Source organism: Vombatus ursinus, unplaced genomic scaffold (genome assembly GCF_900497805.2).
Source record: "Vombatus ursinus unplaced genomic scaffold, bare-nosed wombat genome assembly UNPS02015024.1, whole genome shotgun sequence".
Classification (NCBI taxonomy): Eukaryota; Metazoa; Chordata; class Mammalia; order Diprotodontia; family Vombatidae; genus Vombatus; species Vombatus ursinus.
The window spans coordinates 15,427-42,977 of NW_020954802.1; the positions used below are offsets into that span (position 1 = coordinate 15,427).

The window sequence follows — 27,551 nt, forward strand, 5'->3', positions numbered from 1 at the left end:
ATTGTGTCCAACTCTCCGTGACCCCATTTGGGGTTTGCTTGAGTGGTTTTGCAGTGTCCTTCTCCAACTCATTTTACAGATGAGGAAACTGAGGCAAACAGGGTTAGGTGACTTGGCCAGGGTCACACAGCTGGGAAGTATCTGAGGCTATATCTGACCTCAGGAAGATGAGTTTTCCTGACTCTGGGCCCAGTGCTCTATCCTCTGCAGCACCACCTAGCTGCCCCACTACTCTTGTAACCCTATCTAAAAAGGGAATAGAAGGAGACTGTATGGTAACATGCTGGCACTGGAGTCAGAGGGCTTGGGTTCAAATCTTGGCTCTGCCCCTTTACTCCTGGTGAGACCTTGGGCAAGTCCCTTCCCCTCCCTGGGCCTTAGATTCCTCCTTTGTAAGATGAGGGGGTTCTATTGGATAGCCTCTAAGGGCTTCTTCCCTTCCAGCTTTAGAGCAAAGGGCTTATTATCCTATAATCCCTTATATGTTGACTTTTCCCCAAAATTACAGTTCTTGCCATGGCCTAGCCTTTGGTTTTTGAAAGTCTTCACATCCCAATTTCCCTTGGGCCTAGCGAGTGGCCTAACTGGCATCTGGCATATTACGTTATTATCTTCACATTCGGTTTGGGTTCAGTCCTTGTTGGCTGTTTCGTGCCATCTTTCCCAATTTGAAGCTCATTTGTCCTTACTAGAGAACATTAAAGCCAATTTGAGACTTTCCATGGCATTTCCGTGTTGGAAGTCTGGGAGGTGGAGGCAGGGAGGGGTGGAGGGGGAGTAGGATGGCCTGAGCCATTCTTACCCATCAGATAGTGACCCCAAGTAATACAGGCCAGTCCCACACAGTCAAACTTGCTTGCAAGGAAAATCCAGGCTCATGGGACAGAGACAACCAGGCCCAAGTCTTCACTTTAGAGATAGATTTGCCATTTTATGGAGTCACAGAATGTTAGATCTGGGAGGAACATGGGACATTATCTGTCCCAGTTCCTTCATCTTATAGAGGCGCAGGCTGGGGCTCAACGAGAAGAAGGAAGTTCCCCCGAGTCACAAAGCCAGGATGTGGCAGCTCTGGGCCTAGCATCCTAGATCCTACCTTTACGTATACTACAGTGCTGTGGAGTGGGAAGAGAACAAGCTCACAGCCAGGAGACCAGACTCTTGTCACTTGACTTTGCCACTATGAGCTTCATGGTCTGGGGCAAATTACTTCCTGTCTCTGGGTGAAAATGTACTACAGCATTAGAGCTGGAAAGGATCTTTAACACCATAGAGTCCAACTGCCTCATTTTACAGATGAGGAAACTGAGGCTTAGGGAACTGAAATGATTTCCCCAAGTTACCTCAGGCAATAAGTGACATCCAGAATATCAATAGGGAAAGGTGCAGAGGGAGGAAATTCCAGGGTGATAAGTAGTCCAGAGGGGTAGGAAAACATGAGTCATGTTCAGGACTTCAGCAAGTCAAATTTGCTTGGAATGTAGAGTGTAGAATGTACTCTACTTAATGAGAACTGATTTAAGGTGAACTTGGAGCCAGATTGTGAAGGGGCTTGAATCCCCAGTTAAGGAATTTCAATTCCATTCAATGTGCATATGTTAAGATTTTCCCCAAACCTACCACCCTCCCCTGAACTAAGCATCTGGATTAGGGTCTTTTGTCCCTTCTTACAGCATTTCTACTATCCTGGTTTCTACAACAGCTATTTCTGTATGTGTCTCATACCCTACTAGGGCTTGGTTCTGATTCATAGGTGGAGGGAACCAAGGTTCTAGAGGAGTCCATGTAGCATCCTGACTCTCTCTTATTTAATCAGGTACCCACGTCATGGAAGGCTCAGGAAGGATGGTGGTCACTGCTGTCGGTGTGAACTCTCAGACTGGCATTATTTTTACTTTGCTTGGAGCCAGTGGAGAAGAGGAGGAAAAGAAAGAAAAGAAAGGTAAGTTTCTGTACTCCATTATCCACCAGGCCTTCCCCCAGACCCCTCCCCCTCCCTTAGAATCAAGCCAAGTGGGGGTCATTTGAGAGCCAATTAACCCTACAGATAGGAGAAATCACCTTCAGCCTGAGGTCCCTAGCTCTTTAAAACACAGGTTTCAACCTAAACAGCATCAGTCTCCTTAGATTCCCTTAAGGTATTTGATCGCCTTAAACTATAGCCCCAAGAAGAGAATGTGCTTTTAAAAGTGCTATTGAAAGAGTTCAGATCTAGACAAGAGGACCACCCATCAGGGCTATTATAAAAGGGAGGGGAGAGTGGATTAAAGAAGTCCATAATGCCAGGGTCCTATGACCTGTGATGGCCAGGTCATGGCCATAACCCTTCCATGTTCACCAACACTGAGGCATTGGACAGCTTCCAGGATGGCCCTTGAGCACAAGACTTCCCCAGGAATCCATATAATAAATTAGAATTTAGAGTTACCCATGGAACATCCCTCCCCTCCCTCCCCCTAAGTCACCCCGGCCCCCTACTCCTTCCAACAGAATTACCTTGGTAGCAGCAGACCATCCCAGCCTAGGACATGAACCCAGTTCAGCTTGTCTTGCTTTAGCTTCCACCCCTTGGCAACTCCAGAGCAGAGGAGCAGGTCGCCGCCTTCCTGCTCTCACAGCTCAGTTGCTCAGGCTTCCTTACTGTTGCAGCATATAAAAGCAACTCACATTCCTGTAGTGTACTTTTTTTGCATCACCCTTGGGAGTTGGTGGTGCAAGCATTCTCATCCCCATTTTACAGATGAGGATATCGAGGCTCAGAGAGGTGCTCATGGTCACAAAACTAGTGAGTATTGGAGGTGGGGTAAAATGTTCAGGCTCAGGCTGGATGACCATCGGACATGGATGCAAGAGACTCCTGCAGGGGGAGGGAGGTTGGGCTTTCTGGGAAGAGAAATGGGCTGAATTCCTCAGATGGTGGGCTTGATACCTCCTGCTTCACAACTATCCTACCCCAATGGAGAAAACCTTTCCAGAAGTAAAGGAGGGCATGGGAGACTGGCTTGGGACCTCAACTGGTCCCCAGAGAATCCTTCCAGTAAAAGAAGTAGATATCTCTTTAGGGAAATATAGTATCTCCCCTTGCCCAGGAATCCCTGGCTTACAGGGGAAGAGGGAGAAAGGCAGGGAGAGTTCAGGGGCCAAGGAAGAGTGGCATCTAGTCCAGAGATAGATGCCTGAGCCTGATGGGGCGTTAGTGCCAAAGCAGTCTCCAGGGTGGGGGTGGGGTCCTTGGTGCCCTTGTTGCCCAGTATGGCAACCTTCATGTGACTGGGGGGCAGGGGTCCAGGTAGCCCCAGGCTGTTCAGGAACAGCTGATGCAATATTTACAGCCTGCAGAGTGGGGAGCATAATGGTGGTGGGGATGCTGAATTCCTTTTGAAAGCCCAGGTCTAAACCAGCACTTGCCATAGTGAACAGATTGCCCCACTCCTCCCTCCCTCCTCCCCCTCACACACACATCCCACTCTGTCACTTATGCATCCTCCCCCCCCAACCTCCATCAATAAGCCATAGTCTGGAGCCCAGAGACAACCTCATCACCATTCTTGTTTCCTCGCCAACAGTATGTTCAAGAGATCTAAAGAAATCATTGAATCCTAGAGCATCTCCTCCTTTATGTCATTTCCTCATCTCTAACAGCCCCAAATACATCAAGATTCACCAGAGCCCTGACCCACATCCCTGCCCTCCGTCTCCCTGGGTGCTCCCTCATCCCAGGCCCTTGAACTTCTCCTGTCTGTATTCTATCTCTGAGATCTGAGAAGTGACCAGATTGCGGAGGTAGAGAGCTTAGGAAGGGCACCAGCACCAACCTGTCTGCTCTGACCTAGTGCCCAATTGCCAAATTAAGACCTTGGTCCTGGAATCCAGCCAACTCTGTGATGCTGGATCACAGAATCACAGAACATTAGAGCTCAAAGGGACCTTCAAGATAATCTAATCTCATCCCCTCATTAAAAAATAACTTTCTTTTATGTTCTATTTTTCTGCAATTTTAATTCTGAAAATAAACACCACCATCCCCAAAGGCATTTCCATAAACATAGTGGAACAAAAAAAAATAGGATTCTATGTGACTCTCCATTTCATATGACTTGCTTTAAAAAAAAAGTATGCAATAAATTCAACACATTAATTTCCAAACTGTCCTGCTTGTCAGTGCTTCCTTCTGACCTACCTTCTAGTCTCTTCTGTGCCTTTTAAAATATGTTACAATGGCCGCTTTTGTGAGGGACAGGGGACTATGATAATTTCTTCTAGGTATTCATGTAGGTCTTACGGAAAATCCATTTTTTTCCTTTGAGTCTCTGCTTGCAATTCTTATGGACTTACGTGCTCCTTCTGGTTGTGTATCTCTAGATATGATGTTTTCTTTTACTTACTTATCTCTCCAACTTTAGTTCCTGAATTGGGGTTTTGTCCACCAACCTGCTGTAATTTTGGGTAGGGAGTGGGGTTCAGTTCTATTTGGTCTCTCACTGGATCTACCAGAATTCAACTCACCTGGATCTTTGAGGTTGAGTGCTGGATCTTCAGGATTTTCTCTGGGATTTCAGGACAGATTATTTGGAATCTCAGGGCCCCTGGGCAAGGGCTATATTCCTCTGAGCACTGAGAAGTACCACACTAGATCACTACCTACTGCTGCTAAAGTCCCCACAATGTATTTTTTAATCACTCTGGGGCTTTCTCAAGGGAGTCTCCTGCTCTTCCTGCCTCTAGATGCAGAGCTTTGAGGCCCAAATGTGTCCCATCTCTGGTTGTGGTGGTACTTGTTTTGCTGGAAGGGGCTCCCTTTCCTCTTGCCTGTGCTTTTCTTGCTGACTTTTTATGCAATTCTGGGATGGAAGATGCCACTTAGTATAGTTTCTTATTGAATATCTTGATCATTATTAAATGTGATGCAAACTTCAGGGTTTTGCTGAAGTAAGCATATGAGAGAACTGGATGACCTCCTTCGTTTAGGCAGCCATCTTGAAAGGAAGAAAACGAATTCTCTTTTTAAGGGCTAGGTTCCTCTTCCATCGCTAACTGTCTTCTTGACTAAATCCTCAGAGAGGAAATGGAAGCCCCCCCCCTGCCCAAAGAGTAGTGACTTGTACAAAGTGACTCAGGTAGTAAGTGACAGAGCAAGGACTAAGACCAGGATCTTGTGACTAGAACCCAGGCTGTGAACAGAGCCTTGATTTATCTGGAAGGAGAATTCTGTCATTGGGAAGGAAAGCTATATGGTGCCCAGGAGTCAGCTTGGGACCCCGTTGATCTTCTGGGTGCTCAGCCTTCTTATACACCTCACCATGTCAGTGCTGGGTTGGAATCTCTGCCAAGGAGTATAGCTAATTGGGGGGGGTCATTGGGATTGAGAGTAGAGATGATAGGGAGAGCCTGGAAGACACTATATGTCCAACAAGAGTAGATCCAAGGTCCAGAAATCAGTAAACATAGCAAAGAGTGCCTGAGTAGTCAGTCCAGAGAATACGACTAAGTTCTAAGTCATAGAATCTTAGAGTTGGAAGGGATTTCAGATAGGCTTCCAGCCACTGCTTGGATACCTCCAACCACAAAGCTCTCACTACCTCAAGACACAACTCCTTCAGTCATTGCACAGCTTGGAATGTTAGAAAGTCCTTCCTCCCATCCTATACCATGAGGCCAAGCAGAAAAAGTTCAGTCTCCCTTCCACATGCCAAGTTTTCAAATATTCGAAGATGCCCATCACATTCTTTTTTAAGTCCTTTATTCTTCAGGCTAAACATCGTCACATGCCATGCTTTTCAGACCCTTCACAAGCCTGGGCTTCCCTTCTTTCGATGGGCCCTCGGTGGTCAGTACTCCTCTCAAAATGCGACATCAAGACCTGAACACAGGACCCCAGGTGTGATCTGACCATTGCACAAGAACTTTCCTGTCTGGTCAGCACACTAGTAGTGCAGCCAGAGATCTTTTAGCAGATGCATCCCATGGTTGGCTCATCTTGAGTTTACAAGTAACTGACCATGACTCCCCTGTACTTTACTTGTGCACTTAGTCATTTGGATCTATTCCATTTCATCTTCTTCTTATGTTTCAGACCATTCTTCAAGCCTACTTGCGTTGCTCTCCCTAGCATCTAGCTCAGTGCTTTGCATGTTTGTTGAATTGAATTGAATGTTTGGATCTTGGATTCTTTATTAGCTCCAGATTTTTTACTCAGTAAATTTGAGAAACGTTACATGTATGTCTTCATTCAAATCATTGATAAAAATGTTGAAGACATGGCCAATGACAGATCCTTGAAAAATTCCACTAGAGACCTCTCTCCAAACTGACTTCTATTCATCAGTTGACACTTTCTGGGCCTAACTGTTCAATCTGGTCCAAATCCATTCTGTCTAAAGGGATTATTTAGTAAAGCACTGCCAAATACTTTGGTGTTGTCTGTGACCTTCTCCTCATCTACAAGTCCAATAAACGTCAACAAAGGAAATTAAGCTAGTTTGGCATGACCTGTTGTTGAGGGAGTTAGGCTGGCTTAGGGCTACCATTGCTTCCTTTTCTGAGCATTCACACTATTCATTGAAGCAACCCAATCATGAATTTCGCTACTGGGCTGTAGCCTATAGAAACAGAAACAAACCAGGGCAGCAGCTCTTCCAAGACCTCCCTCGATCTCCTCAATTCCTAAAACAGGAAAACATTAAACCAACATAAGCAAGAGAGGTAAAAATAGAGTTAAGAAAGCAACATATTGTTTGAAATGAGTTGGAATCTTCTAGCCCAGACAAATGACCAACCTGGGAACAGCAAGTTCTTTCACTCTGATCAGTATTTCCCAATTTAAAGATTATTTGTTGGCCGAAAAGATGGAGGTGAAGTAATTCATTCATTTATTCAGGAATCATCTAATAACATCTATCATATACAGAGCACTAGACTGAGTCCTAGGGGAGATAGCCTAAGATCTGATGCCTCCTCCATGGTATGGAGGTGAATCTTAGATCTCCAAGGTCCTAGCACATCATATCAATCTTGCCAGGTTCTCCATCCATACCATGTGCCTGCCCTCAGCTGAAGACCAGTCTAGCCAAATAGGGAGAAGCTGAATGCCAGGAGGCTTCCCGGCTGATGAATTCTTTGTCCATGACAGTCCACTTGACAGCTCAAAATTCAAAGCAGCCTTTAGGCCTTTGTATCCCCTTCTGGTCCTTCAGGGATAAAAGCAGACAAAGGGGCTTATACCATCCACCAACCTTAATGTAGCCTTTGGCACTATTCTCATGTACTTAGTGTTAAATGGACAATGAGTAGAGCCAGGAGTGGAGGAACTGAAGCACAACTAGACGAACAGCACATCTGTCCTCCAGCAGGACTCCTCTCCCTTATTATTTTTGTTCTGAGCATAACCATAAAAGCCCTTTACATGCTCTTTGGCACCTTTCCCAAACCTCAATCCATGTGAGCCTTTCTAACTGTTTGAGAAGATCATAACAATCTTTGGGATTTTGTACATGTGTCTCCTATCTTTTGTATATACACTTTTTGTAGGTGAACCCATTAGAGAGCTCACTATGTAGCTGCATCATCTACTTAGATGCCTGCGCAGTTTCTTTTTCAACCAGGTCATTCCTATTTGCATCAGCTGAATTATACTTTTCTTGATTTCCCATCCTTCTTGAGCCAATTTCCCTTTGGCTCTGTCTATGGGGTCTTACTTGTCTTTTCTCTGATGTCTTTGAAATCCAGTCAGATTATACCTGCCATTTCTCTGCCTTGGTCCATCAGAGGGTTTGTTCTTTATATCCCAAGATTCCAGTCATTTTGACATCACTTACCATTGGCTTCTTAATGGTTATGGTACCATTGGTCCAGAGTAACCACTCCCCTCTTCACTTATTTATTCTGAGATGACCTTATATCAGGAAGATAGACCCCCCCCCAAGAATCTATCAATTACTCAGCTTTGAGTGGAGGGAAACCCTCTAGCAGGTACCCAGAGAGCTGAAATCCATCATCATCATCATCATCATCATTGTTGCCATTGTCATCATCATAATTTACATTTAGATGACCCTTGAAGGTTTCCAGAGCCCTGCTGTAATCCCCCTACAAGGAATGGGCTAGGAGCTCATCCTGAAACCACCAAGGGATTCCTGACCTGACTCTGACCCAGTCAGAGGCCAGCTAGTCTGATCTCCACATTTTACTGAGGGGAAAACTGAGGTCTTGAGAGGAAAGATAATTTACCCAAAGTAACACAGGGCTAAAATCTGGCATAGAACTGGCCTTTAAACTTGAAAATTACCCAAGGTGCTGGAGATCCAACCACCCTATTTTATAGATGATGAAACCAAGGGGAGGGGAAGGGAAGGGAGTGAGCATTTCTATAGCACCTACTATGTGCTAGGCACTGTACTAAGTACTTTACAATTATTATCTTATTTGATTCTCACACCCCTGGAAGGTAGGTACTATTATTACCTCCCCCTTTTACAGTTGAGGAAACTGAGGCAGACAGAGGTGAAGTGATTTGTCCAGGGTCACACAGCTAGTAGTAAGTGTCTGAAGCTGAATTTGAACTCAGCTCTTCCTGACTCCAGACCTAGTGCTCTGTGCACTGTGTTGCCCCCAGTGATTTCACAAAGATGTGAAATGACTTGCCCAAGGTCATACAGCTAGTTAGTGGCAGTGTCCAAAATAGAACTCAGGTGTCTTTATTCTCAAGCCACCTGCTTCTTCCCTCAGGCCTGCCCTCTCTAGGCAAAGCCTTGGGATAGTACCTTTCTCTCTCCTCTCTCACCCCAGACTTCCTTGTCCAGAGCTGCCTCTTCTCAGGGCTCTTCTCTCTGCTCACACAGCTTATCTCTTCAACTAAGTCGCTATTAGTATCACATTCATGGCTTACCCCTCCAGCATGATGTCTTTGCATATTGTCAAGGGCCTTCTAGAAGACAGAGCTCAAATCCCAGAGGAGGACCCTTTGAACCTTGAGTATTTTCGAACCCCAGCAGGAGGTGGGAGTGGCACTGGTGGAGGGGGGAGCCTTACTCAGTATACAAAAAGTTAAAAATAAGACTCAGCAACCCCTACCCACAAGCCCACAAGCAGATAATAATACTAGCTAATAGCTAGCATTTCTATAACTCTTTGAGGTTTGCAGTGTGTTTTATAAATATTACCTTATTTGATCCTCACAACAGTCCTAGGAGGGGGGGTGCTATTATTATCCCCATATTACAGTTGAGGAAACTGAGGCAGACAGAGGCTAAGTGACTTGCTCAGGGTCACATAGCTAGTAAGTGTCCGAGACAGGATTTGAACTTAGGTCTTCCTGACTCCAGACCCAGCCTTCTATCCTCCACTGTGCCATTTAGTCACAGGCCTTGGAACCACTGAGGCCAGCTGCTTAAAAAGAGGTCAAGAGGACCACCTTCCTGGCTTCAGGCCAGGCCACAAGGCTGCCCCCTTGTGAGGCAGCCTTCCTCCTCCTTTCTCATTGGAGAACCTCAAATCCCCTCATCCAGTCCTGGAAAGATGATGCAGTAGCCTCATTCCCCATCTAATCCCTTGAAGATAGTTGAGGAAGCATCTCCAAGGCCCCCTGGAGCTTGCCCAAGCACAGAACCAACGTTTCCATAGCTACTTGTTTCGGCCTGCAGAGCTCAGCACCTCAAACAGCACCACACCCCCTCCCCAGGCAATCCCCTAGGGGGAGGAGAGGGAGGCTAGAGCCCAAGCCCTTCTGGAGAGCAGTCTCCACTTCCATGGTCCCCACCATGAAGGATAAGCTCTAGAAAGAAAGGAAAACCTTACCTATGCAGACAAATGGGGAGGGGGGATCAGAAGGTATTTGCATGCATCATTTTCAAGAATAGGCAGATCTTATTGGCTCACCAAGGAATTGCTAAACTGCAGTCCTTGGAGGCTTGCTTTAATAAGTGGCCAAGGCTAATTTTATACTGTATACCTTATAGAATATTAGAGCTGGAAGGGGCCTTATCAATCATATAGCCAATCCCCTCAAGGAAATTGAGCGGGAAGAGTCAGGAGTCCTGGGGTCAAACCTCAGTTGGACAAGTCATTTACCCTCTTTGGGGCTCAGTTTCATCTATAAAATAAGTGGGTTCCTTCCAGCTCTATGATCCTATGGGCAAGCCACACTTTATTTGGTCTTCCCTCCCCCGACCCCAGCAACCTCTCCCCCTACGTCAACGAACACCAATTTTATTTGCAAGTTTTTGCTGCCGCTAAAAGTGCAGCTAGGAATCAAACTCTGTTTGTAAAAGGGGATCAGACGTATCTACCGTCTTCCTCTTGGCTATCACAGGTTCCAAAGCTGAATTAGTGAGGCCTTGTTGTATTAACTGACAAGCTTCCAAATGATCCAGTGAGCAAGTTAAGCATTACAGGGGAAATGAGTCATCCACAGAACCTTCAAAGTGGAGCCAGCCTGGTCAAATTCCCATAATCAGAACAGTCTCTTAAGATATTACAGATAAAAAAAAATCCACCGATGTTTTTTGAGGTGGGAAGGGGGGCAGAGGAGAGGAGAATGGGGAAAGAAATGCATCCATTATGTGAATCTCTTAGCTCATTTGAGCCTCTATCTTGGAATTTTGGCTCCTTGGAAATTGACTACAGTGAGGCCATTGGGCATTCCATCCTAAAGCCCACTGGCTTCCTTCCCCTGTCTCTCTCTACCTCCCTCCCCCCACCCCAGCCATAGTTCTCATAAGATCATATATTTAGAGCTGGAAGAGACCTTAGAAGCCATCTCGATCAACTTCCTTATTTTACAGAGGAGGAAACTGAGGCCCAGAGAAGGGAAATTACTTGCCCAGGTTCACACAGTAAGGAATTGTCTGAAGTGGGATTTGAACCCAGGTCTTTCTGGCTCCAAGTTGAGTGTTTCTTCTGTAACCCGGCTGGCTGTAGTTTGGGTCCAGTGCCAATGTGTTTGGAGTCTCAGTTTATCCCATCCTTTAGTCCCATTTCTTAACCCCTCATACCTGCTTTCATGGGAGGAATAGAATGGTTTTGTGCTAAGCATATTTTAGCCTTCTTCTTTCTCCTCCTCCTCCTCTTTCTCCCTTCCCCACCTGGCTCCTGACCCTCCAGGGAATCCTCTCTCCTTCCTCTCTCCACAGGCACTCCTTGCCTATCCACTCAGCCCCACTATTGACTTGGAGGAGCTATTTCAACTTCCCCCAGTGCCCTGGATTTCCATGAAAGGATCGTTAACAGTACCAGGTTCCCCTTCTCCCACCCCACCCCCACCTCTGCTTTCTACTTGAATAGATCCCTCAGAAGTTGATTTCAGAAACGACATACCCAGCGATTTCTCCTCTTATCTTCCTTCAGCCCTGCTGGATTTCCAGAGGCAACCACAGCTCACGATTGAATTTTGGTGGCCCCTCTGTCACTTTGAATGAATTAATAAGTGTCTTACCAGTCACAAACTCACAAGGTATACAAAGTAATTGAGCAAATCACCCTGTGAATATTTAAACCCTGGGATTAAGGGACTACAAACTTTCAGCTGAAAAGGACCCTAGAGGTCATAGAGTTCAACTCCCTCATTTAACAGAGGAAACTGAGGAAGGAGATAAAGTTACTTGCCCAGGGTCACATGGCTAGTGAGTGGCAGAAGTTAAGTCCTACAACAAACACTTCAATACCCTGGGGAACCCATTCTTTAAATGGGGGGGGGTTCATAACTTTTTTGTGTTGGCAGTCCAGTGAAAACAATGAACCCATTGTTTGTTATCTACATTCACAATTGGAGCAGATGCCAAATTTTGGTCAGAGGTTAGTAAAAATAAAAATGCAATTTTTTTCCCCACCCAAGTTCACAGACTCCCTGAAATCTATCTACAGACTCCTTGGGAAGGTCTATGGATCCCAAGGGAAGATCCTCTGCTTTCCACGAACCCTTCAAGAACATGAATGATCCCACCACTAATTTGTTTGCTCTGGCTTTTCATAAATTAGGATTGGAGTCAGGAGGACCTGAGTTCCAGTTCTGCCTGTGACACCTATTGTTTGGGCCAGTCATTTGGCCCCTCAGTGTCCCAGACAGAAATATGAATTACACAGATGGGCATTGGCAGATCCAGACGGAGGTCTCCCTACACTGATGAAATCACAGGCCAGAACCAAAAGTGATATGTTTGCTAATTTTGGGAGGGCTACCTCATAGTTTACTAACTCTGCATCCACCTTCCAAAGCCCCGCCACTTCGAAAGTCAGGACTTCAAAGCTGAGACCAGGGAGGTTCCCCTTGGGTTTTTTCACCAACTTATAACCCAGTAGCCAACCAATCATTTTTAAGGTGAGATGTGGGAGAGAGAAGGTGGTTCGGTCCAGTTGCATGCCATCCATCATCTGTAAAGAGAAGGCCACTCACTGTCAGTGAGCTAGCGTGTCTGACGAAGCTGCCAGCAAAAGGAATGGACTTTCTCGAGTAGTTTAGTCTTATATGGCTCCCCTCCTGATCAACGGCACCCATTTGAAGTCAGTTGGTGAGAGTTAAGGCTTAGCCTGTGCTTAGGAGTCATGGGTCAGTCCAAGACTAGAGTTAGGATTCAGTCTATAGCTTAAGTCAAGGCTGTGCCAATAACTCAAGGTAGTGCTCCATTGATCTTTGGGATCAGGGACCAGTTTGTCTTTGAGATGAGCATTCCCATTCTCCAAAGGAGGAGGCTGAGGCCCAGAGAGATGAGGAAAGTGAATGAGTCTCAGGGTTGGGTACCTAATAATCTTTTCCCTCAGGTCCTAAGGTTCCCCTCAAGCAGTCACCCAACGAATTCCTCTTTGTGACCTGTCCTCCTCATCTTCCTCAGTCACTCAACATCAATCACCATGGGCCCCGTTTGTCTTCGGCAGCCGTGTTTCATGTGCATGTGTCTACACGTGTGTCTATGAGCTATGTTTGTCTGTTTTCAAGTGTTGTGTCTGTCCTTCCTCTTCCATTGTAGGCAAACAGCAGGATGGGGCTGTGGAGAATAACCAGAATAAAGGTAACTGGAAAACCGTGGGGCCAGCTCCCACCCCTCCCCCGCTCCCCTCCCCTAGCTTCAAGCCCCAACTGGAGGGAGAAGGGAGGAGGGAGGAGGAGAGAGGGAGAAGAGCCTTGATGCTGCTCACTCCTGGGCTCTGGACACTTCTCTAAAACCTACTCTCAGCAGCATTAAGAAAGGAGGTAAGTGAGTCTCAGAACAAGTAGGGATGCTGATCTAAGCATAAAATGCCAAACAACGCTGGATTCGGGGGGCCTTAAAGACCAGCTAGGCCAAACCCCATCATTTTACACTGGAGGAAATTCAGCTTCTCCAATGGCACATCCCAGGCTCTTCTCTCTACGTCAGCTTCCCAGCTCCTTAGGCGCCCCGCTTCTTCCTTTGGGCTTTTGTTTGTTTCCGTTTTGGGGCCAGATCTGTGATTCCATTGGCATAGGGAGCTTCTGATGAGGAAGTCCCTCTACCAATGCAGCATCGCTCGCGCTCGGCTTGCCCAGGGCACGGAGAGGGTAAGTGACTTGGCCTGAGCCATGCCGCCACCAGTAGCTATAAGAGGTGGGACTTGAGCTCAGGTCTTCCTGGCCAGATCCTCGCCATGGCAGCTTCCTTGCCATCCTTCCTCTTTGTTAAGGAGAATTGTTCAGAAGCTACATGGCCATAGTTTGATCTAAAGATACACACATACAGTTATCCCTTCCACGTCCTGGGGGTTAGGGGCAGGGCGCCCCCAAGATCTGGAAAATCCACGTAAATATTTTTGGCTCTCCCTTCGTACCGGAGAAGGAGTCTGAATTTTTCCTTTTTCTCTTATGGGGTGTTGACAGTACCTTATTGTAAAATTTGGATTGCTATTATATAATACTATATATATACTTTATGCATTTCTGAGTTTCTAAACTTTTTCTGTGTCATCTGCTGGTTGTCTTTGGCTTCCGCAAAACTCCCCCCAAATTCCCATTTAATTTCTCTTGCCACCCTGTGATAAATCAAAACCATGATGGGGAAAGTCACAATGTGGAAGGGATAACTGTGTATATATACACTTACATATGTACGTACATGTAAAGGTATGCCGGAGCCAACTTCAAATTGGGGAGTTGACTGTTAAATTTTTAGTGTGAAAATTTACACCTGGGAAACCAAATGCTATGAATGAGGGCTCTAGTGGTTGCTTTGTTGATTGTCTGTGGTGTCAAACGAAGGCTGCGGGTTGACTTAGGAAGGCTCGACCCACAAAGGAGAAGGAATTTGTCCAAGATCACACAAGTTAGTGACCAAGCCCAGACTCAAGACTGTTCTGAGCCAGCCTAGCTGTGTGTCCCTGGGCCATTCATTTCCTGCCTCAGTCCTCTAAGCTCTCTCTAACATCATAAGTTACAGAGAAGGTGCCAATCTGTATTGGGAAAGGAAATTCTTCACTGGGAATTCTCTCTGTTGAGGGGAACACAGAACCAGTCCTAGAAAATGAAATACCTATGGCCTGTGATTTGACACTTTAGCCATGGACTGGCCTTGTAGCTCCATCCTCAGCATAGAGAGGAAATCTGAGTCACGTGGCATCAGGTACCACGACACCATCCCTGCTGGCATGGATGTCAACAGCATATGGTGTGTTGGCAGCACCCAGCTCCCTCCCCACTTACCCAATCTGCTTATGCTATTTGTTATTTGCCACCATCTGAGTATTTTCTCCCCAAAGACTTAGGAAGCACGATTTGGAGGCCTGTCCCTTAATAACCTCTTGGGACTTCAGCTTCTTCGTCTGTAAAATGAAAGGGAGCCTTTGAAAACCATGTCCCATAGAGCCAAGATAAAACCAGGGCCACCCCAAAGAGGAGGGAGGCTAAAATGGTGTTGGCTCATTTGGGGGTCATGTGACTCCAACATCAAAGGCTTGAGAGCCCAAAGTGAACGAAAGCTAGTCCAAATCCCTCATTTTACATAGAGTGCAACAGGCTCCTACAGAAGTGACTGGCCCAAGGTCACCCACCTAGGATAAAGAGCAGAGCCAGGATTTGAACCTGGATCCTCTGACCTCAGGTTCAATATGTTTTCTGTTATATTACACCGATGGCACCAGTGAGGTCCTGGAGCTTGCTCGTACTGGCTCAAGAGTGTTGATTGTTAAATTCTCAGCGTAAGCCTTTATACCTCAGAAATCCACAAACATTACAAAATAGCTCTTGATTTATTGTTTTGTGAGTTGTCGAGAAATGGATGGAGAAAATGGAGAATAATGCTAATGAAACATAAAAGGTTGTCCCGTACATTTTGTTTTGGAGAGCCAGCTGATAAATGTTTACGAGTATCCCCCAAATGGCATTATTGTGAGAGTATTGATTTGGGGTGTATGAGACAATCTTAATGCTTAGGGGCAGAGTAATGGCATGGCTAGAGGGCTGACCTTGGAGTCAGGAAGACCTGGGTTCCAAACTGACCTCTGCACTGGGTGGCCATGCAACCCTGAGCAAGTCATAGAAAGGTGATCATTTTAAAAGGAAAAAAGCACAGGGTCTCAGAGACCAACCCTTCCTTCTCAAAGAGATAGTACAGCGGGGACAAGGGTAGCATAATGCATCATGGGATCCTAGGTCTATGTAGCTAGAGGACACCTTAGAAGACCATCGAATCCAATCCCCTCATTTTATACAATGGCATGTACAAATTGTTATTTGTATATATAATCATAGCCTGGAAAAGTCCTGCGAAGTCATTGTGTTTGGGCCCCCTCCCTTTTATTGGGCTCTCAATCGTCCATACTGGGAATTCTCTCCCCTGATGAAATCACAGGTCTGGCCCCCCCCCAAAAAAAGAGATGATCAAGAGATAAATCAAGACGCAATTAACATATGCTCAGTTTGATGTGTTTGAGAAGGTAGGGGATTCAATTGGTCTGAATTAACAAGCATTCATTGCACAAAGGACTGTGCTAGGCAGGGAGTTACAGAAATGATGATTCTGCCCAAAAGGAATTTCCATGAGCACATTACTGGAAGAATAGGTTTGAATGCTAGCTCTGCTACTTAATGTGTGATCGAAGGCAAATCTCTTCCCTTTCTCTGGGCCTTAGCTTTTCCATCTGTAAAATGGGGGAAATGGGCATGGTGAGCTTAAATGTCCCCTCCAGCCCTAACATTTTCTGGTCGTGTGACTAGGTGGGCTCCGGTGAGCCCTTCCTAACTCTGATGGTCTCCAGTGGGATTGCCTAGATCTGGACAAAATCCTCCAAATGATGACTCTTATTGTGTTTTTTGTCTTTAAAAGATCCCTTAGAGGCCCAGGAGACAGAGGACTAGAAAGGTGAAGGGATGGGTCCAAGGTTCCAGAATAATGGGTGAATGTAGTGTTAGTGGTCATCAGCCATCATTCCTGCCCCGCCTCAGGCAGGGTGACCAGGCCCTCCTTCTCTGCAGGTGTGGTACCACAGGTACAAGATTAGCATGGCTAGAGTTAGAATCCTAGCTCTAGAATTGGAGGAGACCTTAAAACACCACTGAGTCAAACCCAATCATTTTACAGATAAAGAAACTGAAACCCTGGAGGAGAAAAGTGACCTTGCCCAGAGTCACACAACTAGTAAGTGTTTGAGGCAGGATTTGAACCCAGGCCTCCCTGATCCCAAGTCCAGGGCCCTTCTGCTTCCTGTCATTGCTTTCTAATTTGCAGAATGCTTTCACCTGATCTTCACATGAGCCCTGTGAAGAAAGCAGAACAGGGATGGCTTTTCTCATTTTCCGGATGGATAAGTAGAGCCCTAGGAAAATGAAGTGACTTGCCCAATATCATGCAACTAGTTACTAGCAGTTTGTCAAAGGGTAACTTTGAGATGAATGAGATTCTGAAGCCTGAGTTTCTTCGTGGTATCTGTGACGCCTAGATCCCTCCACACAATCTATGTGTTCTGTATCTGTCAACATGTTTTTTGCCTGTGGATGCTTTGCAAATATCTGTTGTTGTAGCTGGAAACGAGATGGGATTCTGTGCGCAGAGTGGGGGTGGATGAGCAGAGGAAGGAATGGAAGGAGGCTGTGGGAGGCAGGCCAGGGAGAAGCCAGCCACTTGATGCAAGGCAGTGGGTTGATAGAAAGGGGAGAAGGCCCAAAGAGTGGGGGGCCCAAGACAGGAAAGAAGCAGAGAGAATGGAGGTGAAGGGCTGGACAGATCATAAAATCACACAATCCTAGATCCAAGGCCTTCATCATACAAATGATGAAACTGAGGCACAAGGGAGATGAAGTGATTTTCTTAAGGTCACACACAGGATCCTAGATCTAGGCTTGAATGGGTCTTCATAGATCATCTAGTACCACCTCTTCATTTTACAGAGAAGGAAACTGAGGCCCTGAGAGATTAAGTGATTTTTCCCAAGGCCACACAGGTAGTAAGTGTCAATGATAAGATTTGCACGGAGGTCCTCTGGCTCTCTATATAGCCAGTGTTCCGATGAGAAACTGAAATGCCAGAGACCCTTTTGCTTGCTTCCCCAGTGGCCAGGGAGAGAGGGCTTTAGCAAGGTCGGAGACTCTCAATGCATGGGCTGAGTCATGGTGGCCTAGAAACCCAGGGCATGTCAGTTGATGAGCCATTCAGTTGGCCTCGTTCTAGCCTACATGCGTCAAAGCCTGACTCGGTCTCCCGAACTCATGCTGTAAGCTCATAGCCAGAAAGCCCCAAGAGTTATCCTGTCATACTTCCTTGACAAGGACAATAGTTCTCGAACCCTTGGGCACTGTGAAGGATGGAGGCTCTGGTACTGAACCCAAGAACGTGACGCTCTGAGCCATTTGCTTGACTGGTAGCAAAAACATTGTGTCACCTTGTACCAGCTCAGGAGGATAAAGTCACTCAGGGACCCTTCCTGGTCACTGGGCTGTAGAGAAGACTATGTACCAGTAGGCAGCTTTACACCCCAGGCAATGGAGAGGCCCCAGATTTCTACCTCAGTGAGTCTGGTTTCATTCAGAGAGCAAAACCCCAAGGCCAACTCTGCCCAGATATTGCTCTGCTTCGACATCAAGTCTCGTTCTATACAAAGGTGAAATTCAGCCAGAGGAGCAGGGCTTGATGAGCTGACAAACTTCCCAGATAACAAAGAGGCTCAGCCCATGAGGCCTCAAGGGGGTCATGTGGAGAGAGGCCCTTGGCGGCTACTTCAGGAAGGGTAGGCTCTAGCAGAGAGGTGGAACTTAGGAGGCGAGGGGCTAAAGAACAGGTGGGATTTGAACAAGTGGAAAGAAGGGGTCGAGGCATCTTAGGCCCGGGTACACAGTGCCTGGCACTCAATAAGCATGTAACTGATGCTTGGTGATGGCTAGACGAATCGATTGATTGAGAGCAAAGTGGTGAAAAAGGCATTTGGCCTACTTTGTTTAAGGAATGGTGAGGAGATTGGCTTGACTGGAATGGGGGGAAGGGAGGTTGGAGAAGCTGGAAGAATACTAGATCTGAGAGACGAGATGCAGAGGAAGGCCATGGTGTGGTTCGGTCTGTGTAGAACTTACAGCCTAGCTTATTACAACCAACTCCCAGAAAGCTCGTCTTAAATCTCTAGATGAGGAGATTTCCAGGTTTGGGGACCCCGCTCTCACCCCAAGTTTTCTCCAAACTGTCAGCTTCTCAGGCATTTGTGGGGGCTGAGACTGGCCCCGTCCAAAAAAAAAGGATAAATACTATCTTGTGATAAAGGCCGGCTCTTAGCAGAGAGGTCGCAGAATGAGGCATATATTGTCATGTTGGTTTGTATCATTTAACTGTACTATTTTGCTATAAAATCTTGTTGATTCCCTCTGTCTCCAACAAAACTCTCCCTTGTAGCAAAAATAAATAAACAAATAAATGAATAAACAAAACAACAGTTAAATGAAATAAACCAAAACATTGGCCACGTCTGACAATGTATGCCTCATTCTGCATTGTAGTCCACCACCTCACCACAGAGACAGAAGGCAGCGTTTTCCCACAAGTCAGCATTTTCACTCCTTTTTGGTAAAAACTGGTTTATCTCTGCCATAAATAACAACAGCTCTCATTTCTTGAGCACTCCGAAGCTTTACAGAAAGAGCCCTTGCCTGATAGTCACCCTGTGATTCAAGGGTGACTATCTCTGCTCTACAGATAAGGCAACTGAGGCTCTGAGAGTGACTTGTCCAGGGTTGCATGGGTAGTATTCGAATCAAGATGCAAACCCAGATCGCCTGTCTCTTTCACACTCTAGCATGCTGCTTCTCTGATAAGAGAAATGATTTCAATAAAGTAGAATGTGTCTGGGCTTGGTTTTTTTTTTTTCCTGAAAAGGCAAGGATGTTGTTTAACCCTTTCAATGGATAGCTCAGACCTTGACCCTGACCCTTTTGTGTTCTTCCATTTCCTTTCATGCAGCTAAGAAGCAAGATGGGGCGGTTGCCATGGAGATGCAGCCACTGAAGAGCGCTGAGGGTGGGGAGATGGAGGAGCGGGAGAAAAAGAAAGCCAATGGCCCCAAAAAGGAAAAGTCTGTGCTTCAGGGGAAACTCACCAAGCTGGCTGTGCAAATTGGAAAAGCAGGTATTTGCTGGGGATCCTTCTGTGAGCACCTGCCCTGTGCTGGGTACTGCATGGGAAGGAGTCGTGTGAGTGAATAAAGAAATGAATAAAATGAATGAGATGAAACACTCCTCAGAAAAGACAAGCCAGTGTATGATGGAAGTGGCGTGGTGAGTGATTTCCAGACAGTTCTGAACCTTGAGCCTTGTTAGACTGAGCTTCCTGGCACCCAGCTCCTTCCTGTGCTTGGAGCCAAGCCAGGAGCCATTTACCTGCTACCCCAGGGCTTATAGCACTTGTTAAGACTTCCCTTATCGGGCTCCTGGGGTCTGGGCTAGCCAGGAGGTTCTGGAATGATGGTGGGGAACCTGTGGCCTCGAGGCCACATGTGGCCCTGTAGGTCCTCAAGTGCAGCCCTTCGACTGAATCCAAACTTCACAGAACAAATCCTTGCCCTCTAGGTCCTCAAGAGGGGCCCTTTTCTGAATCCAAACTTCACAAAACAAATCCTCTTAGTAAAAAGATTTGTTCTGTAAAACCTGAACTCAGCTCTCCACCCCTGTTCTGGACTCTTAGGCTTCCCAGATCTGGTCCTCTGAGCTACTACTGCCATCCCTGGTTGCTCTGGGCTGACATCTGTTCACTCTTTTCCATCTACCCTTTGTATCACCAGACACACGCCATACTCATGAACATCTGTCTTACAGGATTTCTTTGCAAAGCACATTCAGAAATAACACATCCACATGAGGCAATTCGAATCAACACCCCAGCTTGGATTTCTATAATACATGTCACACACATTATTTCATTTAAGCCTCACAGCAACCCTGGAGTGTAGGTGCTGTTATTATTCCCATTTTATAGATGAGGAAACTGAGGCAGACAAAGAGGTTAAAGGACTTGCGCAGGGTCACACGACCATTATGCCACCCTGCTGCCTCTCTTCAGAAGAATTCCTAAAAGAGAGCTACCCAGTTCAGCCACTTCCTATATTCTCTTCTATCCAGCTATAGCAGCCTGAGCTGAGTTCGACCCACTCTGATTCCATCTTTTACCTTCCTCATTACCCCAGATTAAGAATGGGATCATTTGTCCTAGACTCCTCCTGACCCAATTGAGATAAAGCCACCTGGGGGGCTCTGGCTTGAGCTCATTGGCTCATTCTTCCCCCTATATTACTGTGGAGTGTCTAGTCTGGGCTTCTCTGGCCACCAGGTGGACCCAGATGAGTCGAGCTGCCTGGAAGAAGAGGTGGTATAAGCTACTGCCTTGGAATTCTGTTCCCAGGAAGGGAAGCTAGGTGACATTGGGCCTTCTCAGTGTTGTAGACTGTGTTCAGTTTCTTTTAATTTTTGTCCCAGGATTGATTTGGGAGAGAGGAACCCCCAAACTTGGCCTTTCACAGGTTTTGCTGCCCAGGGACACTAGTATTGCATGGGGTCAGCATATGAGGTCATGATGTTGTCATCTCCCTTCCTTAGTTATGGCAGACCTGGAATATTATGTTCATAAACCAATGCAGCATGGCCGATGCCATGGTCATATGCCTCCACCAGGTCTCCGGTGCTACATTCTAGCCATCCCAACGGCAAAGCTGGTCTGCTCCTGGCCTCCTCCAGCTGATGCCCCAACAGGTCCCAGATGAGAGACAAGGCCCACCAATTCTGGGCCTCATGTGTATTCAGGACCTGGTAGAAATGGTATAACCACAGTTCCCTCCTGTTCTTTTTCTACTGTAGCCTTGGCGGGAGTGGCAGATGGTTGGTGGCCAGGAATCCTTGGCCTGGTTCTCAGGTCTTTCAAGCCAAGAAGTCTACCGATCTGTCCAAGGCAGGACCTCTGATACTAAATAGCACCATTAGAGATACCGTGTGGAAACACAGGGCTTCCCTGGTGCGGGGAATATTGACAAAGTCCTGGTATTAAGGAGACAGCTCCTGACTGCCCCTACCCCTAGTAGGTTCCGACTCAGGAGGCTGTCTGGCCAATATTCTGGATCACTGGACCTGATCAAAGTGGGTGCGTGTTGATCATCTCAATGGATAGGAATACTGTTCTGGAGATGCCTAGAACTCCATCCTTCTGCTCTTTTTGCTGTACATTTCAGTATCCTCCTAGGACAAGAGTTCTTTCCCCAAGGTCCATGAACTTGCTTTTTTTTTAAAGATATATTGTGATAACTGTATCTCAATATAACTGGGTTTTTTGTAATCTAATGGGTTTTTCTTTTCATTTAAAGCATGATTCTGAGAAAGGGTACATAGGCTTCACCAGACTGACTACCGAAAGGCTCTATTACATAAAAAAAGACCAAGAAGAACTCCTATCCTAGGACCCCAACCCAAGGGATTGTAGGGGACCTCCAGTGCAGTGAACACAGACAAGTGACCCTCTAGTAGAAGTGGGTTTGTTTGGGTTACAAAGATGAGCTCCTACTCCTAATTTAGGGAGGAGGAGGGCTTTTGGAGCCCCAATCCGTCCAGGCAGTTGCCCCCCAGTGTTTGAGGTGCCAGGAGCATGAGTGCCAAGTGCCAAGGAGGGAGCCAAGGCAGGGCATTACCAAGTTGAAACCAAGGTCCTTTACTGGAATTCAGTGTGCAGGAAGAAAAAGTCTGAGAGGAATAGGTTAAGATTTTTCCAGCTAGGTTTGAGGAACCATGGGGGATACAGTGGAGTCAGACAGAAGTCTGAAGACCTGCAGCAGTGTAAATGCTTGTGTCCCCAAGGACTGCTGGGAGCCATCTGCTTTCCAAGACTACCCATGCAGGACTAACAGGCCTCAGCTGGCACAGACAGCCAGGCTACCATCTTGGGTCACACCAATCTCCTCCTCCAGGCACTAGCACACAACTCAGTGAAATCTTGTTGGAGCAGATCATTTTTTCATTCTGAAATCTCTACATAGCCAAGATTTCCAAGTCTTAGTCAAAGGCTTGTTTATTTAAAATACTTTAGTCTGATAGAATTCCAGTCCAGGTACCCCAGCGGCCAGCAAACTTCGGCCGGGAGACCGAAACTCTCAGCCAGGGAGACCAAATATCTCCACTTGTTTGTGCATAGTCCTTAAGCTAAGAATGGAAATGGAAAAACTATTCTTAGCTCATGGGCCCCACAAAAACAGGTGGCAGGCTGGATTTGGCCCGCAGGCTGGAGTTTGCTATCCACTGCTTTCCTAAACCAGGAACTTGAACTAAAAAATTGAGTGGTGACCCCCTCCAGACCCAAACAAACTATATTTATTTTGCCAAAACCTAAATGAAACCAAATTTGAATCTTTTTGCCAAATAATGGCTTCCCCTTCTAAAAAAAAACCCTGCAAATAAGCCTAGTGAATCTATTTATACCACAACCAAGCTTTGATTGTTTTTTTTCTGTAACTATTGAACTGGAAAGAATCACCAAAGTATTCAAAAGAGTCACCAAGTCAAGCCCAGACTAAAGCAATGTTCCATTTGGTATCACATTTTTGTAAATAGAAATCCTACTTTAAATGTATTTAGAGAGCTCTTGATTCAAAAGGAGTCCTGGTGCGAATCCTTTTCGAAAGCTAATAACATCCTTCTAATTGATCTTTTGTGCAAATGTACAATGATCCCCTCCCCATTTGCAGGGTGCTATTCTGGCAACCCCTGCTAATAGACCAGTGTGAATTCGAGAGGGTTTGCTCCTGACATGGAAGGCTTCCTTCCCACAGCTGCCCACTGGCTTGCCACAGCTCGCCCTTTCCCAGGGCTCTTTCTGTTCTTCTTGCATGGGGAGAAAGCTTACATTGAGGGCTGAGCTGTCTTTACCACCCCTCTCTAATACTAGGTCATCTCCCTTTTCGAAAGGAAGCTCCCCACTGCAGCTGCTGCCTTCACCACCGCTGCCACCACCACTACTACCACCACTACTACCACCACCACCACTGCCACCACCACCACCACCACCACCACTACCACCACTGTCTCTAGTCTCTCTGCAGGCAACTCATAGTACTACCAGGAAGTCAAGACAGTGGGCGTAGAAGGGCCAAGTAGCTGCAGAGACGTAGCAGCATCCAGAAACAGAAGGCACTTGAATGAATCAGGGTACACCATGAAACCTTGAAACCTCCAATCCTAGACCTGCAGGATTCCCAGTATTGGCCCAAAGCATAGAAGGCGACAATTCACATTTGATGATGATAGCAATGAGGAATCCAATTTGCTTAAAGAGAGGTACACCCAGAACCATGCTGGTGAAGGTTTAGCAGCCAGATATCTGTGGGGGGGGAAATATAAAATGTGCTTGCTGCACACTTTAAAGTTGAATTTGCATTATCACTATATTTTCCCATCACTCTAAGTCTAGAAAACAGTCAACAAAACTATACACCAAGCCCTGATTTGTATCAGTTTGCTGATTTCCGAGGTGTAAATGCTCACACTGAAAATTTAACAATCTGGCTGTCCTCCAGCCCATGCCTGGGTACACCTGCCTCCCCCTAAATGTGGGTGGCCCCATAGAGTTCATATGATGGTGTTTGACTATTTCTTCTCTCCTTTTCTGCCCTCTCTCTGATGTGCCTCTCCGCTGACCCGTCCCCTCGACTGCCATTGGTTGGTAGGTTTGGTGATGTCCGCATTCACTGTCGTCATCCTGGTCATCTACTTCGTGATCCACAACTTTGTGATTGGTGGCCGGGCCTGGCTCTCCAATTGCACACCTGTCTACGTTCAGTACTTTGTCAAGTTCTTCATCATCGGTGTCACCGTCTTGGTTGTTGCTGTTCCTGAAGGCCTGCCATTAGCTGTCACCATCTCCCTTGCGTACTCAGTCAAGGTAAGGGGCCGCCATCACCCACCCAACTGCCTTCTGTGAGGAAGTTCACCTAATGTAAGAGGCTGACATACTCCTTAAACTGGGCACACATTTCACACTGGGGTAGTGTCATCTTCCCCTACTAGACTGTATGCTCCATGAGGGCAGAGACCATAGCTGATCACCACTTTGTATGCCATTCAGTAAGCAATCAATCACTTATGAAGTGCCTGCTATGCGTCAAGGACCATGCTGGGCACTGGAGAGTCAAAGAAAAAGTGAAACAGTCCCCTGCCCTCAAGGAGGTTACATTTTATCAGGGAAGATAGCCATGTACACATACGAATAGATTCAAAACAGATACAAAGTAAAAATGAGGTCAGTGGGAGATCAGGGATGACCTCATGTAAGAAGCAGCCCTTGATCTGAGCTTTGAAAGACTCTAGAGATTCTAAGAGGCTGAGGTGAGAAGAGATTATGTTCCAGGCATGGGGCACAACCTATGCAAAGGCATGGAGAGAGTAGATTGAATGCCACGTAAAGAACAGCAAGAAAACCATTTCGGGCTGGAAAGTGGAGTGTGTCAATGGAATAACGTGCAAAAAAAGCCTACAGATGTGGGCTGGAGCCAGGTGGTGACAGAGGAGTTTGTATCTTATCCTAAAGGCAAGGAGGAGTCCTCAGAGTTTCTTAAGCTGAGGAATGATGTGGTCAGCCCTGTGCTTTAGGAATGTCACTTTGGTATCTAGAAGATGGGTTGGAATGGAGAGATAGTTGAGGCATGGCTGTTACAATAGTTCAGGTAAGAGGTGATGAGAGTCCAAACTAGGCCGGGGCGGGGGTGGGGGTGGGGGAAGGGGGAGGGCGGCGTTGCCTTTCCTGGTATGCTCAGTGTTTAGCACAGTGCCTGGCACATAGTAGGTACTTAATAAATGCTTGTTGGCTGAGTGAGCAGAGAGGAGGCATTTAATAAATCAGAATTTCTCTAAATTGACTCTTCGTTTCCTCTAGGGGGTTCATGTTTTCACCTCAGACATACATTCTCTTTGTTGCTGAATGATTGCTGCAGCCCCGTGTAAACAAACCGAGCTTCCTTATGGTCCTGAGCTTTAGTCTCTTTTAGACTTTTTGCAATCCTGGGCAGAAGTCTTGATTGGGTCAAAGGCCTTTATACTCTTATGGTCCACTTCCCTATAGGTGCCTGTTTTCTTTTCTTTTACAATACAATATGCTATAATACAGTATTATAATACAATAATAATAAAACCATATAATACAGTGTATAATATTGTACAATAATACAATAAACCTTTACTAAGCACCTACTATGTGCCAGGTACTGTGCTAAGCACTGGGGATATAAAAAGCGGCAAAAGACAATCCCTGCCCTCAAGGAGTTTACAATCTAATGGGAGAGACAACATACAAACCGATATATACAAAGCAAACTCTATACAGCATAAATAGGAAATAATGATCAGAGGGAAGGCCTTGGGATTAACAGAGGTTAGAATAGGCTCCCTGTAGGAAGTGGGATTTTAGCTGGGGCTTAAAGGAAGCCAGGGAAGCCAGTAGGCAGAGCGGAGGAGGGAGGGCATTATGGCATGGAGGACAGCCAGAGAGAATGCCCAGAGCCAAGAGATGGAGGGTCTTGTTAGTGGAACAGCCAGGAGGCCGGTGTCTGGATCAGAAATATGGGAACTGAACTAGATGCTTTCTAAGGTCCTTTCTAGGTCTACGAGCATTTAATTTCTATGACTGGCCCACAAAGCCAAAAAGTACGTCTAGGATAGTCCAGAGATGCTTGGAAAGCTTTCTCTAAAAGATTTTTTTTTCCCTTCCCACCCACTGGCAAATCTCTCCCCACTGCCAGCCAGAATTACAATGGAGGTGGTCGAGTCAGTCCCCAAGAGAGGAAGGGAGAATCCAAAATCATAGACTAAAATCAGGACATCCTAGACTAAAATCTCCAAAGCCCAAAATAGCATCATACAGTTGGAAGGGGCCCCAAGAGTGTAAGCCATCTAAAAGAGACATTCATTGATTTTTTCTTGGGAAGATCTCAAAAGCTGAAGACTCCACACTCTCTATGGGCTACCCATCCCAGTGTTTAATCATCCCAACAGGCCCAAATTCCTTATTTCTGTCTGCCCCACTCTCTAGAGTTCCCTGGTCACTTTGGACATTAGCAAGGAGGGATTTCTTAGGCCCAGTAGGGAAAGGTTAATCTTGAATCCTATGGAGAAGGGAATAAGTTTAGCAACCTATATCTTATGGGTAGGACCCAGGAAACTTAGAGATGCCTCCTCACCAGTACTTATTTCGTGTTATGTTTTGTTTTGTTTTTTTGCTTTTTGGTGAGGCGATTGGGGTTAAGTGACTTGCCCAGGGTCACACAGCTTAGTAAGTGTTAAGTGTCTAAGGCTGGATTTGAACTCAGGTCCTCCTGACTCCAAGGCCAGAGCTCTATTCACCACGCCACCTAGCTGCCCCCTTATTTCATGTTATGAAGGGAAATCCCTACCTTTCAAATGCATTTGCTACAGATAGCGTTCATCATTTACAGCCAGTTAGTAGACCGTATTACCATTTCTTTCTCTCAACCTAATAAGCTGTTTATTTGACTAATGGCTGCTGTCTCCATTAGGGACTGTTAACATTACAAAATGATGTTTTAAGAGCCTCACTCTTGTTAAGTGTTTGGGTTTTTTGTTGTTATTGCTGCTCCCAAAGCTATTTCAGACAAACTGTTTTGAGGGCTAACAATCCCTATTGAGGACAATTAAATATTGTAGCATGCTCAATGTCCCCTTCAATTTGCAGAAAATGATGAAAGATAACAATCTCGTCCGCCACCTGGATGCTTGTGAGACCATGGGCAATGCTACAGCTATCTGCTCAGACAAGACAGGAACACTCACCACCAACCGTATGACAGTTGTTCAGTCCTATGTGGATGACACACACTACAAAGAGATCCCCGACCCCAACAACCTGAACCCCAAAATCCTGGATCTCCTTGTCCATGCCATTTCTATCAACAGTGCCTACACCACCAAAGTGCTAGTAAGTCTGGGGAAAAGGATGAGGAAGAGGGGCAGAGAGGGGCCCCAGACTGGAACAGGGACACGTGGGTCACTCCAATTGGGGCTGACCACTGGCCAAGTCCTCATTGTGCTTTAGGTAAGAACTGCCTAATAAGGAGAGCTCTCTGACAATGGAGATGTTTCTTTAGGTGGAGAACTC

General features: G+C 46.2%; 1 protein-coding gene across 1 annotated transcript in view; it reads left to right on the forward strand.

Moving 5' to 3' along the window:
* ATP2B3 (ATPase plasma membrane Ca2+ transporting 3) overlaps positions 1-27,551 on the forward strand; it is a gene marked incomplete at its 5' end in the record, with an annotated part of 87,199 nt that overhangs the window by 4,524 nt on the left and 55,124 nt on the right. Inside the window, 5 exons of the mRNA XM_027845769.1 lie at positions 1,817-1,942; positions 12,957-12,998; positions 19,377-19,541; positions 24,112-24,326; positions 27,129-27,371. Coding sequence (XP_027701570.1) covers positions 1,817-1,942; positions 12,957-12,998; positions 19,377-19,541; positions 24,112-24,326; positions 27,129-27,371 — 791 coding nt within the window. The remainder of the gene's footprint in view (positions 1-1,816; positions 1,943-12,956; positions 12,999-19,376; positions 19,542-24,111; positions 24,327-27,128; positions 27,372-27,551) is intronic.